Genomic DNA, 20,196 nt, shown 5'->3' on the forward strand with positions numbered 1-20,196 from the left:
TAGACAAGTTTTTGTATGAACATAACTTTCATTTCTCTTAGGTATATACCTAGGAATGGGATTGCTAGGTCATTATGGTAATAACTTCATACATATTTAACTTTTTGAGGAACTCTTGGACTGTTTTTCATAGACTGCCCTTTTTTATATCCCCATCAGTAGTATATAAGAATTCTAATTTTCTACATCCTCAGCAACACTTATTATTATCTGTATTTTTTATTATAGCCACCCTAGAAGGTGTGAAGAGGCAGTGGTATTTCATATTTTGCAATTTACTTTTCCTTTTTTTATAGTTTAAAAATAGTGATTTTTATGTTTTCTACTTTATAATCTTTTTATAGTTCAGTTCTCCCCTGAAGTTATCCATTCAGCGTCTAATTTCCTGAACAGTTAAAGCCCAAATAGGATAATGTGAATAATATGAATCTCCTGTGTGTCTGTTTCTATTATATTTTTTCTTTTAGCTTTGGTCATGTGGCCTTTTCCTCAGTGCACCTAGCCATTTTGGATTCAACATAGATATTATGATTAATCACAAATGTTCAGAATAATTTTATTCTCTATAGAGAACTAAATATTACTTTTGACAAGCAGTTAGAGTAGGGACAGATCACCATATCCAAATATGGAATTGATTTTATTCAAATCTTGGCTACAGGCTTCATGAAGGCTTGTGTTTTCTGGTTTACCCTTACTGCTGGGGTAGCTTCTGGGAGTTCCATTTTATAATAGGCTGGTGTATTTACCAGAGCCTGTCTTCTATGATACACCTTTAACTACAATTTTTGTCCCCATAAAATTGTCAGGAGCTCTTTTTAGTCCTCAAACCCTGTAGTTGACATTTTCCACACAGCGCTATGGGGGTCTGAGACACAGTATATCAGGTATACCTCTCTGTGTTTCTATTCTCTCCTAACTCATGGTTTCTCTTCACTACCTTAGCAGTTCTTTGATGCTTCTTACACACATGAAACACAAAACTTTGTTTTTCTTTTCCTTATTATTATTACTCAGCTTTTGATTTATTCTCAGCAGGACAGTTGCTATATAACAAGCTAAGCCATCATTACAGGAAGACTTTGCATGCACTTGGATTCATTTTGGATTTTCTATTCTGTTCTAGTAGTCTATCTAGTTCTGCACCAATGCTATCCCCATTTTAATTATAGACAACTTTGTGATATAATTTTATATCTGCTAGGGTTGATGTGTGCATTCTTGCACGCACACGTGTGCACACAGACACACATACACAGCTCATATTTTTTTCAGTGTTTTCTATTCTTCTTTGCATTCTTGTTTATTCTTAAAGATACTGTACAATGAAGTTACTTAATTCCAGAAAAATTTGGTATTTGTATTAGGATCAGGTTAAATTTATAAATTTACTTAGGAATAATTTACATCTTTCTAGCATTGAGTCTATCTAAAAACATCTAGTTAAGTCTCCTCTGTGTCCTTCAGAGGATATTATAACTTGCCTCATATGGGTATTAGGTATTGTAAAGGTTTTAGATTTTTTTTCTGGTGTAAATGAAATTTTCTTTTCCATTCATCTCCTAATTGATTATTGTTCATATATGTGAAGAATATTGATTTGCTTTTTGCATATTACAGTTATAGCTTCCAAATTTACTGAATTACTTCATTAGTTTTACATCAATTATTCTGAGCTTTTCAGAAATAACAATATAGCATATACAAATAAAATACTTTTAACCTTGTTCTTTCAAATTCTTATGTTTCTGTTTTGTTTAGTTGTCCAGACTAATTTCTGCAATATTAAATTTTGGTGGAGATATCAGGCATATTGTCTTGTTCCTGGATTTTGCAGCAAAAGGTCTAAAGTATCTCCATTGGGGAAGATACTGGCTTTTGGGTTACATACCATTTTATAATTTCAAGGAAGTATCCATTATAAGGATGTATCCATTAATGCCTACTGAGTGCTGTTTACATAAATGGGTGTTATATTTTGTTGTGTGTTTTGCCATTAAAGAAAATTTTCATATTATTTTTTCTTTATAGCTCTATTAATTTGATGAATGGTATTTATTCTTTGCTGTAAAAGCCAGGAAAAAGCCAAGAGGCCTCATATCACCACCATAACTTAATATTGTAGAAATTAGTCTGTACAGTTAAACAAGAAAGCAATTAGAAACATAAAAATTTCTTAAAATTTAATTATCTTTGTCTTTCAGAAATAAATTTTCCACATTATGATGTATTATTTTTTAAAACATGTTTATTTTTGAGAGAAAGAGAGTGGGAGGAGCAGAGACAAAGGGGAACAGAGGATCCAGAGCGGGCCCCATGTTGACAGCAGCAAGCCTGACATGGGGCTTGAACACAGGAACCGTAAGATCATGACCTGAGCTGAAGTCAGACACTCACCTGAGACACCCAGGCACCCCTATGATGTATTATTTTTTAATGCGTTGTTAACTTTTGGCTAATGTTTTATAATTTACATACTTGTTTATTAGTGGGAATAGGCTGTAGTTTTCTGCTTTGTGCAGTATTTCTCATGTTTTGTTATCAACTTTATATTCATTATTTTTCTTGCTTTTCCATGCTTTGGAATAGTTTAAATAGCATTTGTATACTCTAAAGGTTTGGTAAAATTTCATTATAGAACTATGTGTGGAAAGATGCTTTACATCTTTATTTCATCCTTTGAATATATTGTTTAGAATCTCTCTGTTTACTAGGGTTAATTTTGGTAAGCTATATTTTCCTAGAAAATTATCTTTTTCTTTTAGAGTTTCAATTGAATTTGTATTGAGCTGTGCAGAGAAATGTCTTTTGATTTAGACATCTATCATTATGCACCCTTTACTATTTCTTATTTTGCATATTATTTTATTTTATATACTATTTTATTGTTTTGTATTTTCTCAGATTTATGTAACTGATTTAATTTTTAAAGAACCAATTTGTTTATTAATAACCTCTGTGGATTTCTTTTTGTTTCTCTAACTCATTAATTTCTGTTTTCATTTCTTCTTTTTAATTGCATCTTCTTCCTAATTTTGATGCTGTTTACTCCTATTTTGTGTCTATAAGGCAATTAGGAAGTATTCTATTTCCAGATACTCTTTTTTTCCTATCTCTATTTTTTTGTAGTTGTAATTTACTTATATTGTGAGGGCATATATTAACTAAATGCTATTCTAACACTACATACACCATCAACTCTACAGTTCAATATACTTAATGTCCTTATGGGAAACCTTCCCCAGTATTTCTCAGTTGTCTGAATTCATCCCCTAGTTGATTCTTTAGGAGTCAACTTGAGGTCTTTCATATCCATAGCCTCATTTATGACATATATACTTAAAGATAAGTTTATGTAGATACAAATATTTGGTTTACATTATCTTCAAGTATCTTAAAAATAGTACCCTACAGTTTTCTGGCTTAAAATACTCCTGTTGAAAAGTAAGCCAATCTTAACATTCTTTCCCGGTAAGTAACTTGAATTTTTATCTGGCAGTCCAAAGGATATACTCTTTTTCTTTAAAGCTCAATAGACTTTTTAAATATATCTTGGTGTTAACTGCTCTCCATTGATTTTTATATGGTATTCTTTTTTAATATGTAGATTCACATTTTGTTTTTTGTCTGGAAAGCTTTATTGAATTACATTTTTTATATTTGTTCTGTTTCTTTAGTTTTCTCCTTTAGGAATTATGTTTAGATGTGTGTTCATTTTTTCTGTTCTGCTAAATCTATCATGTCTAAAACTTTTTTTATCATTTTTTGAAATCCATTTGATTTTTTTTCATTTTTTCTTTCCATTTTTTATTTCACTATTGTTTCATTAATGTCTATTAACTTTTTGTTCTTTCCAGTTTAGTCTTCTGACTTTTTTCTTTTATTTTTAATTGTTCACTGAGCTGTTTTTCTTTTAATGTCCTCTTCTTAGCTAGCCTTTATGTCTCTGAACTTTTCTGATTAATTATACAAACTTTATAGTTTTATTGTTTTCTTAATTTCCTTTAGCCAGTTTTGAAATATTAAGTCATAATTTTCTTTGGCCTTTTGTGCTGTATTTTCTAATGTGTCTTCATTGTATATCGGCACATCATTCAGAGAATTTGACTTTTTGCTCATAATATATTGCAATTATTTTCTGTTGCTCATGCTTTACTGAGATGGGGCTTTCTATTTTAGGAAGTTACCACATATGAGTGGTGGCAGAACAGAATTGTTTTCCTAGATTCATGGCTCTAGGGCCCCCTCTTCTCTTATTTCTGCCAAGCATTTATAAGTAGGACATCACTGTACCTTCTACTTTCTCTAGTCCCCTTTCCTGCTTTGTATCTAGGACTTCTCTCCCATTACTAATCATATAAATTTAAGTTCTACTTTTGGTGGACTTTATTTAGCGTGAGATTCTATTCCTCTAGAAGGCAGTTTTGGTTGTATATTTCCAGAAGCTCTGGGAACTTAAACACACCAACATAATATACACTTTAGTCTTTCTACACTTATCTGCAGTAAAATGGGTGCTCTGCAGCCCTTCTTTCATAATTAATCTCAGACCTGCCTGCTACATTTCTTCTCCAAGAATAGAACTTCCCTTGAGTAGGTAAGTACTTTTGCTGATTCTTTGTTCTCAGGCTCAAAGAAAATGAGAGATTCCTCCATTCTCCCCTCTGTTACTGCCAATAGTTGGTGCTTTTACTTACCTGCCCATATTCTAGAATTTGTAAGAAAGATTTCACTGTAAAAAATTTTTTTAACGTTTACTGATTTTTGAGAGTGAGAGACAGAGCACAAACAGGGGAGGGGCAGAGAGGGAGGAGGACACAGAAGCCCATGCAGGCTCCAGGCTCTGAGCTGTCAGCACGGAGCCCAACGTGGGGTTCGAACTCAAGCTGTGAGATTATGACCATGAGCTGAAGTTGAATGCTTAACCGACTGAGCCACCCAGGCGCCCCAGAAAGATTTCACTTTTTGTTGAAGATGCTGTACATGAGTTTTTACTTTTACTGTTCTATATTCTCTGTTCGGTACAGTGATTTGGGAAGATTTAAAAATCTACGCTGATGTTGCCATGTTGCTCCAACTACAATCTAAACCACTTTCTCTACTTTGCTTTTGGGATACTGCATATCCTTATTTTCTATCTTTCTTTATTATTTGCTGGATCTTCTATCTTTTTTTGACTTCTTGGTCAGTGCTTCAGGAATCAGTCCTGGGATCTTTTCTGTATTTCCACTTACTCCTCAGTTATCTCTCCCAATCCCATGACTTTACTATCTATAATCCAATGATTCCAAAAATTTTCTCTATAGCCCTAAATTTTCTTAAACTCTACACTCATGTCTAACTTTCTCCAAACCTTGTGTTCAATTCATTATCAAGAACTAGCAACACTACTTTCAATATATATCTTGACTCTGTTCACCTTCATGTAACAACCTCACTGAGCTATAATCATCACCAGCTGAGATTACTGAAATAACCAGGTAACTGGGATACTGTTATTGCACTAACTTCCTCCCCACCCCTTTGTTTATCCTCCACAAAGTAGCCAGTTACTCTTTTTAAAATATAAATCAGATAATGTCACCAGTGACTTCTCGTAACCCTTGGAACGAACTCTGAAGCTTTTCATCACAGTCTACAAGGTCCTAAAGGGTGTAAACTCTAGTTTCCTCCAGGATCTCACTTCCTACTGTTTTTCCTCCCACTAGTTCTAGGCCACGCTGGCTTTATACTTTCCCAAACACTCCACGTGGCTCTGACTAGGGCTTCTGTATTTGCTGATGCATGTACCTTCACTGCTTTCCCCTTTACATGGCTCATTCACTTCACTCAACTCAAATAGCATCATATCCGAGACACCTCCCGGAACATTCAATTAAAACGGTATTGCTGTATTCCCCTACCACCTTGTCAATCTTTGCTTTTCCTTATATCCGTCTTTAGTTTTCTTTATATCATAACACTTAACATTACTTGAAAGCATATTTTTGTTGTTTTCTCCCTCAGGAAAACATAAGCACCGTAAACGTACTGGCTTTTTCTAGTCTGTTGACTCCTAAGTTCCCAGAGCCCAGATCCATGCCTTGCCCACAAGAGGCACTAAGTAGTAAATATTTGTTGATTAAATTTATGAAGTATTTCTCAATTATCATTTCTTATAACTTATTACAGTGCTTTTTAGTGTCATAAGTTCAAATTTAATACTCTTACCTTTGCCTTTATATTTAAAAAAGGTTTTTGTCACCTTTATTCTTTGCTTTTCTTCCAGTTCTTAAGATTTAATTTTAACTTTTACTCATTAATATAACGATGATTAATTTTTGTTTATGGTATGAGGATAAATAACTCCATATTTACCTCCTCCCTACTATACACTTATTAATAATCTATACTTGTTTAAAATATCACTTTTTGCACATACTAGGTATATGCACATATAGAACAGCCTTCATAAGTTCTTCATATTGTTTTTACTTTAAATGTTAATAAATTTTTATTTTAAACATTCTAGGCATATCTACAGAACTGTATTCTCTTTTCATATTGATAGAACTTTATTCTGTTAGCCATAGGGCAGCCATGTTTATTGCAGGATCTGAAATTAAATTAAACCAATGTGCTTGATCACATAAAATTGTTGCCTCAAACAATATGTTTTTGAACATCATCAATAACTTGTTTCTATTATGTCTAAAACTCACAAGAAATATATGAATATTATGAGGAAGGGAGAAAGAAAGAGAAAATAAACCAGGTTACAGAAAAAAATTCTTATTTGATTTTATCTAAATATTCTATAATATTTTGACAAGATCTTGAACTTTCTTTCTGCCTTGTGATTGGCTAAATCACAGAACTGTGTTAGAATTCACACCTAATGGGTTCAAGGAGGCCCATGTATCACACCCTCACATTATAGCACCCCCTGTGCTCATTCACATATGTATTCATTCATTCTAAGAAACATCTGTATTTCATAATACAAGTGGAGACCAGGCCTTTGCCCTGAGGGCTTACTATCTAACAAAGAAATCCATGTATTTAGCTTTCTAACCAAAATAATGTTTTCTCATTCAAGAGATGCACTTTTGCATCTGTTACTTATTTGGTATGCTTTCTCCCTTTCTATTACTCACTTCACAGTTTTGGTTTAGCAAATATATTGGGTGAAATGAGGAAAATTATGTAGACCAAAACAGTAGGAAGTGCTAAATTGTCATCAAATAGCCAAGTGCTGAGTTTATAAGAGAAAGGTATAGTTCAATACTCCAGCCACTTTGGGCTGGATCATTTTAAGACTGCCATAATCAAATTCCACATTTGATCTATGTGAAATCAAAATGATTTATACTGCCAGAATCCAAATAAAATCCACAGTGTTTGAGAACTATCAACCATGCCTGTATGTTATACTGTGGTTTAAAAATTTCTATAAAATGTGATATTTTAATATAAATCACAACTATCAGGCAAGCACTCATTTTTTAAAAAAGATGAGCTGCCTGAAAAAAGGACTAGGTACTAAAATCCTATATTCTGCCCCAACTGTTTTTTAAACCACTACTTGATAAATGTGTAAAGTCACCCACTTAAAATTGTGTCACTCTATTCTATAATTCACACACAAGAAATATACCTCCAAACAAACAAAAAAAAACACCACAACAAATTTGCCTTTCATGGTACAATGTATTCTAGGTCATTGTTACCTAGCTTTAGGTTCACAGCCTGATAAACCTAAATTTTCAGACAATGAAGGGAGATACTTGAAAGCAACAGAAAGAAAGAAGGACAAAAGAGATTCCTTAAAAGAAAGAAAGGAAGAAAGAAAGAAAGAAAAGATTCCTCAACAAGATGAACCTACAATGGACAAGTGACTCAGCAAAATCTTTACTTAAAAATAGTTTTTACAAGTCCTTCCCTTTTGCCTTCTTTCATTTCTCTACCTGTGCCCTAAAACTATTCCTTTTTATATTTACTTTTAAAATTTATTTATTTTTAAAATTTTTTAATGTTTATTTATTTTTGAGACAGAGAGAGACAGAGCATGAACGGGGGAGGGTCAGAGAGAGGGAGACACAGAATCTGAAACAGGCTCCAGGCTCCGAGCTGTCAGCACAGAGCCCGACGTGGGGCTCGAACTCACAGACCGTGAGATCATGACCTGAGCCGAAGTCGGACGCTTAACCGACCGAGCCACCCAGGCGCCCCTAAAATTTATTTATTTATTTAGAGAGAGTGCGCACGCACTCATGCACCCATGCTCGGGGGAGGGGCAGAGAGAGAGGAAGACTGAGGATCCCAAGCAGGCTCCACACACTCAGCACAGAGCCTGACAACAGGGCTCTGTCCCACGAACCATGAGATCATGACCTGAGCCAAAGTCAAGAATCAGACAGCTCACTGAGCCACCTGGACACACCCCAGATTTAGTCTTCTATTTCCTCTTTTGGCCTTCCTTCCTACTCTCCTTCCATCCCTATACTGGGTGTAACCTACCTCCAGTGACTTATGTTGGATGCCTAGTTTTGGTCACAAGCAAAGCTATAGCTTCACTGATGTTGGTATTCCTCTTGGACAGAAAGATCTTCCGTCCTCTCTTCAGCTGTGACCAAACAGATGGCGCTATGTACTCTGGAGCTCAACCAAAACATGCTGTGAAGATAAACCCAATGAGTTTATCCATAATATCATGTGAAAATCCACTAACCATATTCGCTCCATACACCTGACTGCTTTGAAGTATATCATCATCTTAGATCCTTTTGATTGTGTTTTTTATTTTTTACTTAATGTTAAGGTATGTGTAAAATGGCAAAACAAAACAAAAATAACAAAACATATATTTGGATGGAAATAGTTTTAAAATTAATAATTAATTTTTAGGGCGCCTGGGTAGCTTAATTGGTTGAGCATCCAACTTCGGCTCAGTTCATGATCCCACAGTTCGTGGGTTCAAGCCCCACGTCAGGCTCTCTGCTGACAGCTCGGAACCTGGAGCCTGCTTTGGACTCTGTGTCTCCCTCTCTCCTCTGCCCCTCTCCTGCTTGCCCGTGTTCTCTCTCTCTCAAAAATAAACATTGAAAAAACCTTTAAAATTAATAATTCATTTTCATCCCTATCATTCTGGAAAACACAGCAAGTAGGGTTCTGAAACTGAGGGTGAGAAGCACACCCCTGTCTCAGCTGGACAGCGACACACAGACCAGGTATGCGTGCATGAATGCAGCCAGTAGTTTATAGGACGTTTTAATATTCTTCGAGAACAGTCAAATGACCAAATCCCTAAAGATACAGGCTTTTTTTTTTTTTTCCCCTTTCTTTGCCCAGGAATCTGTTTTGGAGGCCAATTCAATGATTACTACTAGGACATGGAATTTTGATATCCATTTGGTACTGATTTACACCAGTATTTTTAAGGCTGCCAACAAGAAAGTCCAGAATTTCAGGCAGCCAAAATTCCACAAGAGACAACTGTCTTTTATTTTATAGCTTATGAATTTGGGGCTTAATATGATTTTCCACTAACAAGTTCTGTACCCCCTCCAGAGTGCTAAAGCCGGTGTGTAGATCAGCAAAGTAACACAGAACATATGAAGCAAGTTAATATTAAACTTGAAGGAAAACTATACAAATTATATTGTTTACTTAGGAAAAAAGCACTCTAGTTGAAAGGGCCGACGTATGATTTATTGCAAACACTCAGCCAGTGTGTTCACATTTTCAGTTTAACTCTACTAGCAGCAGTGGTTTGGTGGCCGTGTGGCATTGGATACGGTATAATGAAGTCGTCAATTAAAAATCCACTAGATATTGGTAAGGAATAGCTCTAAATACTTCATGTCTTCTGTTTTTATTAAATGTCTAGAAAAATGTAGAATTATGTCCAGAATGGACAATAAATCATAGGCCAGTAACTCAGGGAAGAATTCGATGGATGACTCTTTTTAAACAGAAGTAAATAAAGAACCTGTTTAATTAAAAACAACAAAATGTTTTTGGTTCCTAGAAATAAATCTGTTACAAAACAACACTTCCATATATAATTAGGAAAAAAAATCAGTGTAGGTTTTCTTTTGTAGGCTCAAAGTAATCTTTTGAAGGAAGCCAAGGAGAGAATAAATATTGGAACACTGAAATGATTAACGTTTTTTAGGAAAACCATGAAATCTTCTTCCCTGTATGCCATGAAAAAAAGAAACATGCATCCATCCTTTAATTGTTCCATGACTAAATGACTTTCCCTAGGATTCTAGGCTCGTCCAAAAACCTTCATGTTTTATATAATTTATGATATGATTTTATACACTTGCTCCTGATCTAAGAGTCAGAAGATACGTAACTAATAAAATCAGCATAGGAAGTCTTAGAATTATTTACCTACAAAACCAGGTATCAAACATGGCGTCCTGCAATGTTTTCCAGCTAAGAGAAGTATCTCACGGAATTTTACAGATGAGTCCTATTGAAAAAAATAAAGGAAATATTTCTACAGCAGAAGCTCATATTAACTATTAAGAAAACCACAGCAGGGGCGCCTGGTTGGCTCAGCTGGTTAAGCATCCAGCTTAGGCTCAGGTCATGATCTTGTAGTTCATGAGTTCAAGCCCCACATCAGGCTCTGTGCTGACAGCTCAGAGCCTGGAGCCTGCTTCGGATTCTGTCTCCCTCTATCTCTGCCCCTCCCTACTCGCTCTCTTTCTCTCTTGAAAATAAATAAACATTAAAAAATTAAAAAACAAACAAGCAGAAAACCATATCAGATGCCTTCTAGGCTTGACATTGGGATCCTAAACTCTTATCCCAACGCCTGGTTGTGTTGCCTACCATGGATGACTTCTGGACCATCAGCAGCAGCATGCACTCTGCTTTCCTGGAAGGGATAAGGATCTTTGAAGGATTCTCGGGCTCACCAGAGAGAAGGATATAACATTACATGTAAGCACCACATAACACCCCTATATATCTGAAACAGTAGCTGTACAAAACAGAATTATTTTCACCATGTTTCCAAACTGCTCCAATGACAGTTAAAGCTAAACATGACTATGAACAAATGGAAGAGAGACTTCTGACATCCATTCTTAACTTTTATAGTAGAAATATTTATATAAAAAAATCTTCATTTAAAAATATATTGCTAAATTACTCTATGAAATTTGTTATTAGCTAATAACATAATTTTATCTATGCAAACTTCTAAAAGTGACTCTGAATGGATAAATTATTTCGCACCAAAAGTTATTGTATCTCAAAGAAAATAAAATGAAGGAATTTCTACAAATATTAATCTTCAGAATTTAATGTGTATACCTGTACCGTGTTATAAGACAGAGCATTGAAAAAAAAACTCATTGTATTTATAAAGAAGGCTAAGGAAATATATCTTAGGTGGCAGTCAACCATATACTTATTGCTTTTATCAATCCTGGCCCTCTATCAAGAACATGCATTCTGGTTCATTTAATCAGGAATAGTTTTCTTATTTGGTACAGTTATGACAAATTTCATTCTTAACTTCTCATTAGATTTCCAAAAGACACCACATTAAAATTCAAATTATGGCAAAACTCTGTAAGTGTAGCATATGGGGAAAGTAGAGAAATACATCTCTAAACATATCGGATCTAAGAAAATCACTTCATTTTAAAATCGAAGTTTATCCTCCCCAGTTTCTCCTTTCCATTATTTTTATGTTCTATACTCATTCCTTATTCAGTCTTTACTAATTTATTTTAGATATAGCAGTATAACCAGCAGTAATGTGACCAGACTGCACTATACTTATTTCCATATATTTTCATACAAGCATTTTGGCAGTCAGTCAAATTCATTGTGTCCTTTGGAGATCTGATCATAGAGAAAACTAATGACCGAATATACACGAGTTATATATACAAACTTGAGTCCTGAGAGCAAAACATAAAGGTTAAAAGAGGGGGTAACTTCTCATTAAGGCTGAATGAAATTCAAGAAATTTAAATGAGGAGGTTCTGAAATCCCTCACTACATTGTAGCCAATCTTAAGAAGCTAGCCTAAGAATGTCTTGTTCAACCATTCATGACCATTGGTGAGCGAGTGTTGGGCATCACAATCATGTTATATTTGAACTTCATCTTCTGCTTTAAGTTCACGGCACGTACCACTTAGATGTGTTCCTAATGATTCCCCATCTGAAAACAGTGGGGTCCTGGCAGGGGTCTGTGTGGTCAGCAGGAAAAGAGATGGTGAAAAGCTAGGGGTCGAGGCTTCCGGCAGAGAACTGAGATGGTAGGGAAGGGGGGAGTGTGGGTATTTCTGGAGCACTTGACCTGGGGTTCTGGCTGGCATTCTTGGTGGAACTGCTTTAATCCCAGGCTGGGCTACTGCTGTTATCAAAGGTGGTGGAATAACTAAAGATTTCTCTTTTGGAATGCCCGGTGTATGTAAGTGTTCATCCTTTAGTTTTGCAATATCGTTAAATACTGAGGCAAGAGGTTGGAACTTGGGTTCCCAACTGAGGAGATTATCCCAGTGGTAGCTGCCTCTCACATCATGATCAGAGGTTCTCTGGGTGGAAAGAGCTGCACACCTTGCTTCCTGATCATCTGAAATAAAGACGAACTCTCTCCTGACATCAGCCAGGATGTTCTCTTTTATCTCTCTCTTCTTTAGTGTCTGGGGTAACACATTATTTTGAGCATAGGTTGTACCACAGCCTTCTTTATCTTCCTCAAATGTATGGCTGGTTTCTGCTGTTTCAGCAGTGACCACCACATCAGTTTCTCCAGACAAGCAGGAGAGCTGATCTGAGTCCCTCGGGATTCCAGAGTCTGGGACCCTGGATTCCCGATCACTCAGAGCTGAGCCAGAGTCCTTTCTGTAAGGATGCTCATTTATCCTCTGGATTTCCTTATCTTCTGCACTTTCTCCTTCCACAGAACAGTGGCCGCTGGAGTTTGAGTGCCTGTACAGATTCACAATGTCTTTCTCCATGATACTTATTAAACTCAACCACTCAGGCATGGCGTCCACAGGCACCGCCTCATTACGGCACTCATTAGCTTTTTGGAAGGGCTTGAGCATGCTGCCATCTGTGGTCAGTCTCAAATTGATATCTGAGGATGATGATGTTTTCTTTTCTTCATAATTGTGTGTTGTGTCTTTTTGTTTATGTCTTAAAATCAATACAATTAGTATGAAGATGAGTATCAGAAACACCAAAAAGGAGACTGTGACGCTGATGGAAAAGCTGCTACCTGATACTGCTGAGTGTTGTCCTTCTGAGAAAGAAGACACATTTACAAAAACAGCACAAAATGTAAACTTGGAGTCCGGTTTGGGGCTATGAGCGATTATTTTCATTTCAATGGTGTCTTGTTCACGGACTTGACTTCTTATCAGGGGAAGTGCTCTAGTCAAATAAATATTTCCATTAGTTTTATTTACTAAAAAGAAAGGAGATGGAGTTTCCAAAGAGTAAAGAATAACTCCATCAATACCAGCATCTGCATCTGATGCTTCCACTTTGCCAATCAACTGTCTTATTTTATTCTTTTCTGGAAGGTTGAAAAAATACTGATCTTGAGTAAAAATGGGTTCAAACTCATCTATCCCTTCAATATCCACCCAAACCATTAAAGAGGCTGCTGAGTCCCCTTTGTCTTTTGCCTGAACTGTGAGGCAGTATTTATTGTCATTTTCATAGTCAAGGACTTGCTTAGTGTGAATATCCCCTGTTAAAGGGTCAATGAGGAAGGGATGATGATCACGAGGCATCCCGTGAGTGGTAGAACAGGGCGATAAAATAGAATAGGTCAATTCTCCATAAGGACCTGCATCAAAATCCAAAGCGTTTACGGAACATACAGTGGAGAAAACAGGGACATTTTCAGGAACAACACAATTTAAGTTTGAGAACATAAACTGAGGTGCATGGTCATTATCATCCAGGACATTGATAAACACAACCGCAAAAGAAAAATGCTTCCTTTCTTCATCTGAAGCTTGAATAGTTAAGGTGAATTTTGTCGTTTCTTCATAATCCAAAGGTTTAATCAAATAAAGAACTCCAGTTTTTTCTTCCAAGTGAAAATGCCCCCTCTCATTTCCAGAGATGATGTGGTAAATGATTTCTGCATGTGGACCCACATCACAGTCGTTTGCAGAGACCACAGTGATGTGACTCCCTAGAGGGGTACTTTCCTTGACATGGGCATGATATTTCAGACTGCTGAATTTAGGTGGATTATCATTGACATCAAGTACTTCTATTGATACAATGGCTGTAGAGCTCAATGGAGGGCAGCCATGGTCAGATGCCACAATGACAAGGTTATGACTGGCAGCTACTTCTCTGTCCAGGCTACGAAGCAACACCAGGTAACCAGCTTGCTTATAAGGATCTTCTGAATGAATGAAACTAGTTTCTACATGGAAATTATTCTGTGAATTACCACTGATGATCGAATAATCAACGTATGTGTTTTCACGGGTCCAGTCACGGTCCATGGTTGAAAATGTGAGAAGCGTGCCTCCAATTTGAGCATCTTCACTCAAGCTAAGATTATAATATTCTACTGCAAACTCAGGGGCATAATTGTTCGTATCTTGTATTTCTATTTCTACTAAGGTAAGAGCGCTCAGGTCAGGAATGCCACCATCACTGGCTTCAACGAGAAACTGAATTGTTGATATTTTATCCAGAGGTAATACAGGATTGATAGTAAATATTGTGCCTGAAAAATAAGACATAGCATTTCAATGCTGTGAAATTAAATTTTCATGATCCACTTGTCAGCAAATATTTATCAAATATTTACTAATGTGTTGTTTTTACTTGCTAAGTTTTGTTATTTAAGTTACAACCAAGAGTAACTCCAAAGAGAAATTTTAAATTATTGTATTTAGACTTTTGTAACACTTGAGATCCAGAAGTAATACTCCTGGCAGTCACTCTATTAAATATATGTGCTGTTTGAAGATGACTTTGCTACAAATGTGTCTTAATTTTATTTTTGTAAAATAAACTGTTCCATTACTATTTCTTAAGAAAATGTATTCTTATTTGAAAAGCATATACTCCATTCTACTACCCATAGACACATGCATAGATATTCTAGAATAAAGCTATTTATTCTGGAAATACTGGGTGACGTTCAGTCTAGTCAAATGAAGGTAATATATATGATAATGCATATTTTCAACTATTGCTTAATTATAAAGGTGTCTTTCCTAAACCCTTTTTGTTAATTTGGTAAGTGGTTTTTCCTCTTATTGATGAAATATATTTAACAAATTTTGTTGTTTTTAATATAGAAATATGTAATTAGGGTCCCACCATGAACTAACTTGATCTGATAACATTTAATGTTTTAAAAACCTCCTAATCAATATCGTAATTGCAAAGTATTGATAACACATGTCAAGGAAGAATGTTGCCAGGATGGAGTGCTCAGAGGGACCACCTTATACACTGTGACGGGCTGTGGCCAGGACAGCAGCTGATGTCACCTGAGCACTGTGCATCCCCCAAAAAAGAGAGAGAAGAAAAGATCTTAGAGCCAAATATCTGACATGTTTACATCCATACAGCAGCATTCACCCACAGCCTGCATGGCAACATGACCTACTTGTTGCAACCCTCCATGGGCCGCATACTGGTCTTTGGTGATTAAATTCTTCTTTAGGGCAATCCTGAGGTTAATTGTTTATTGAGATATAGTGAACATATGCCATCATGTTATTTTCAGATGTAAAACTAAGGATTCTATACCTGTATATATTGCAAAGTGATCCCCACAATAAGTCTAGTTACCATCTGTCATCCTCAGGTTAATTTTTTATTATTAAAAAAATTTTTTTAGTGCTTATTCATTTTTGAGAGACAGAGAGACACAGAGCATGAGTGGGGTGAGGGGCAGAGAGACAGGGAGACACAGAATCGGAAGCAGGCTCCAGGCTCTGAGCTGTTAGCACAGAGCCCGACGCGGGGCTCGAACTCAGAAACTGCGAGATCGTGACCTGAGCTGAAGTTGGACACTTAACCGACTGAGTCACCCAGGTACCCCCTGAGGTTAGTTTTTAAATCAGCTCTCACTTATGAAATAATGCAATGGTGGGTAGAGATGGGGAACACATAGTGTGACATGTCCCAGGACCTGTTCTTTTCTGGAGTGTGCTCTGCTAGGGACCTTGTTTTCCTAATGATAATATCATATCAAATTTAGTTTTTAATTTCTACTCATTGCTATGTTTCCTCTATACAATTCTTAACCGTTCTAATCTGAAATCACTTGCCTCAATGCATTTCATGACCACAAGTGACTTGCTCTCTGATAAAAAGACAAAGAGCCTTGGAAGGCATCAAATAAACCAGAAAAAATACCACAATAATTTTTCTCAGTAGAGATGCGCAAATCATTTCCCTTTTTCAATTTTTTGTCCTTATTGAATGTATTATGCTATTACTGAACTTTTTGTACTTGGCTTGGAAAAAAAGCTTCCACACTCTTGTAACACGAAGTCCTCAGTACTAAATGAATCCCTTCGACTGCATTCTGTTGCTTGTTGAGGCCTGGGATAATTACCCAAACTGTCCTTAGTTGGACTGATCAACTGGGTGTTTACTACATTGGGGTCTCTGAAATCCTGCACATTTGCCAGCATGTAATCAATTCCTTTTGCCTTCCAGCCATTGAGATGTTGGAGAAGAGAAATAACACCAGGGTTTGCTACCACAGCATTTGATGTGCAGAGAAATAAGAAGGGTGGTATCTATAATACCGGGGGGGGGGGGGGGAGGTGGAAGCGTTTTAGGAGCATTTGGAAAAGATTACTGCAGCCTTCCACCCTGTAACTCGAACCTACGAACACTAAAGCCACTGTGAATAACTCACCATTCATTGGATCAATTGAAAATTCCTTTGACGAAGAAAGGATCCTGTAAGAAATGTTCTCATTGCTTTCTATGTCTGTGGCTCCCACAGTCAGCACCGAGTACCCTACAGGCACCGATTCGGGAACAGTGGCCTGAAGGAAAAAAGACAGAAATGAGCCCTGTGCTTCCAGGCAGAGATATTTTCAGGAACAAGGCCAGAAAGTAAAAATCACTGTATTCATTTTGCTTATGGAAAATACACACATTAATTTATAGAGTTGACATATTAAGAACATTATTTTGTAGACCTAGAATTCAGAAAAACAAAATGAAAAAAAGTTTTCATTTACTTTTGAGTTTTATTATGACAAAAATTCCATCTAAATTATTTCTGCATGGTAGAGGATAGTTAGCAAATTCACTATTATAGTATTACATTATGTACATTGTATAATTTAGCAAGCCTTCACAGAAAATCATTACTTAGGTTAGTTTCCTTTCTGTGTTTATGCTTCAACCATGCATTTGCTACATTCAGAAGTCCTGACGCCCATTTCCAAGTATTTAGCTGAATGCTATTATTGTCCTTACTTCTATAAACATACACTGAGATCTGCAGCAAATCAAATTTCCACTTTACAGTTTTGTTCATGACTTATCTCTGCAAAATGTTCATCACTATATTCCAAAACTATCTCTAGGAAAGAAAGGGTTTTCCCAAGTTAACTGCTGAGAATCTAAACCGCCTTATTGTCTGGTAGCTTTACAAATATTAGGTCAGTTGTGATTGTTATGGCCAACTGGACTCCAATCTCTACAAATGAAAACAATGGCAATATACATACATAAGAAACTGAATTGAATGAGCTACTTAATTCCATATGTACTTACCATAGCCTCCATGATATTGAATATAAAACCCTCAGCGTCAAGTAAGGCTCTAAACACCATGAATACAGTCTGCCTAAATCCGTTTATCAACAATGGTAGGCTTACATTATTCCCCATTCTTTCCAGTCTGGCTGTGGTTTCAGCATATCATTGAGCTCTTTACCTGGTAAGAATCTTGAGAAAATACTGGTGGATTATCGTTGACATCCAACACACGGACCATGAGTGTTCCCTCTGTGTGATGCACAGTATCAGAAATTTGGATGAGCAGCTCATATTCAGTAGCTTCTTCAAAATCCAATGTTTTCACTAGCATCACCGCTCCAGTGTTCTGATCAATGGCAAACTTGGTTCCAGGATTACTCTCTTTGGCGAAATTGAAGATGAAAGCTGGATTCAAATCCACATCATGAACGGATATCTGAGTCACAATCACACCAGGCAAAGAATCTGGAATAGTCATGACCAATGTCAGCCTCCATTAAAATGCATCCTTTGAAATACTTTTCTTTAATAGTTCAATCCAAACATTTTAACTTTAAGTCCAACATGAGTTGCTGTTTCTTGGCATGATTTCTCATACGAAGCTCATTATGAGCCGAACAAAAACTCTGAAGAATTTATGAGCCCAATAAAGTGAAAATTTACCACTGAGTAGGGAATTGAGGAGGTAGAGCATATTCGATTCTTATATTGCATTTTTTGTCGTATGCGTGCAACACAATTCCAGGACCAAGAAACATTCTCAGCCACTTATTTGTATACATAGTTTCTGTATTAAAATCATATAAACATAGGGGATATGGGTGGGAAGAAGGTTATTACTCAAAACATTAATACAAAGCATACAGTTTTGAAAAGTAAGCAAGATTTAAGTGAAAATATTTGTATACGAAAGTTAGAAATATAGTTCCTTGTATTTATTTTGTAAAATTATTTCCTTTGGGGTGGCACATACACTGCTTCCTTCTCTTAAAATCTGACTCCCCAAATTATCCAGACTGTTGAAAGACAAAGTATACATTGTGCTAGTGATAAAAGCAAATCTCTAATATTCTTCACCAAAACAAAAATCACAAAAGAGATGGCATGCTAAGTGCCTAACACACTATATGTTCTTTAGTCTAAACTGTCACAAAAGGGACCTCATTTTTTAAAAATATTTACTTATTTTTGGGAAAGCACAAGTGGAGGAGGCACAGAGAGAGAGGGGTTCAGAGGATCTGAAGTGGGCTCTGTGCTGACAGCAGTAAACTCACTAACTGCAAGATCATGACCTGACCAAAGTCAGACGCTCAACTGACTGAGCCACCCATGTGCCAAGGGACCTCATTTTTAAGCTTACAAGTATGGTGCAGGTAGAAAGAAGAGGGCAACATACTCAGAACAGTTCTCCTGTCTATGAGACTCATTGTAATTTTCATATTTTAGGCTTGAACATTCTGGTTGTGCATCAACCATCCCTTACCCTATTCAGTACATTTTGATTTATGCCATCTGTTCTTGTGATGTATTTACAATGTGTACATTGCTGCATTTTGATGCTAATGCATGTGCTTAAGAATAGGACCTTCGGTAAAAGCAAATGAAAATATATCAAATGGATGAGAGGCAGAACTGGAAAACTTTTTATTTGTAGAACACTTTAGAGTATTTTTAGGTATCTCCACACATCTACAAACAGATCCCTCTGTGCGCGGTAATTTGTCTGGAAAGTGAGCATACTAAAAGGTTTGAAACATCTTAGGAGTGAGTTGGATATTAAGAGTAAAAGGACAGTGACAAGAGAGGGGTGAGCACTTTTTGTAATTTCAATGATAAAAGAGTTGGGTTGGATTTACCAGTACAGCCCTTGACCATGGACAAATTTGGGACTGCAGACTACGGAGTCATATAACCCAGAGACCCAAACAATTAAGATTAATTAGCACATCATGTAAAATTTAATAGTTTCTCCCTCCACCATGAATGTGGGTAAAGTCTTTCTGTAAATGCTTAAGTTTAGTTTACACTAGAGGGAAGCAATGGCTTTGTGTGGTGAGTACCCCTTCACTTACTACTTGCCATAAATATACTGCAAAGACTGACAAAATTATTTAAGGACATCGCTGCTTCTCAGGGGATCATCACAGTCGGCTAAGTAGGCTTCTCCATAGAGGAGATTTCATTTTTGAGAACTATCGGCACACAAAAAAGAAGCTGTGTGGAATGACACTTTGAGCCTTGCTAATTGGCCTCCTGATGACTTAAATGCAAATCCCAGCTTTGACATATCAACTACATTTGATATTTGAACTTTTGACCATCCATTTTCTGTTCTGTAAAATGAAGACAGAAGCAGTCTGTGTTGCATGGCTGTTGAGGATTAGTACTTATCTTTGATATAATGCCTGGCTGAGAAAATGGTAGATGATATTGCACAAGTTAAAACCATGATTCCAAACTG

At 36.3% G+C, this 20,196-nt stretch overlaps 1 protein-coding gene and 1 long non-coding RNA gene across 2 annotated transcripts in view; one reads left to right on the forward strand and one right to left on the reverse strand.

Annotated features, from left to right (window-relative positions):
- LOC144616129 (uncharacterized) overlaps positions 1–13,424 on the forward strand; it is a 386,882-nt gene extending 373,458 nt beyond the window's left edge. Inside the window, exon 5 of the long non-coding RNA XR_013555115.2 lies at positions 13,178–13,424. This is a non-coding gene — a long non-coding RNA (uncharacterized LOC144616129). The remainder of the gene's footprint in view (positions 1–13,177) is intronic.
- The window catches only part of DCHS2 (dachsous cadherin-related 2), a 252,231-nt gene continuing 243,245 nt past the window's right edge, over positions 11,211–20,196 (reverse strand). The window contains exons 18-20 of the mRNA XM_078445674.2: positions 17,914–18,200; positions 16,879–17,011; positions 11,211–14,718 (exon numbers count right to left, since the gene is read on the reverse strand). Of these exons, the coding sequence (XP_078301800.2) occupies positions 12,101–14,718; positions 16,879–17,011; positions 17,914–18,200 (3,038 nt within the window). The 3' untranslated portion in view covers positions 11,211–12,100. The remainder of the gene's footprint in view (positions 14,719–16,878; positions 17,012–17,913; positions 18,201–20,196) is intronic.

The sequence above is a fragment of the Panthera onca genome, chromosome B1 (assembly GCF_046562875.1).
Source record: "Panthera onca isolate mPanOnc1 chromosome B1, mPanOnc1 haplotype 2, whole genome shotgun sequence".
Classification (NCBI taxonomy): Eukaryota; Metazoa; Chordata; class Mammalia; order Carnivora; family Felidae; genus Panthera; species Panthera onca.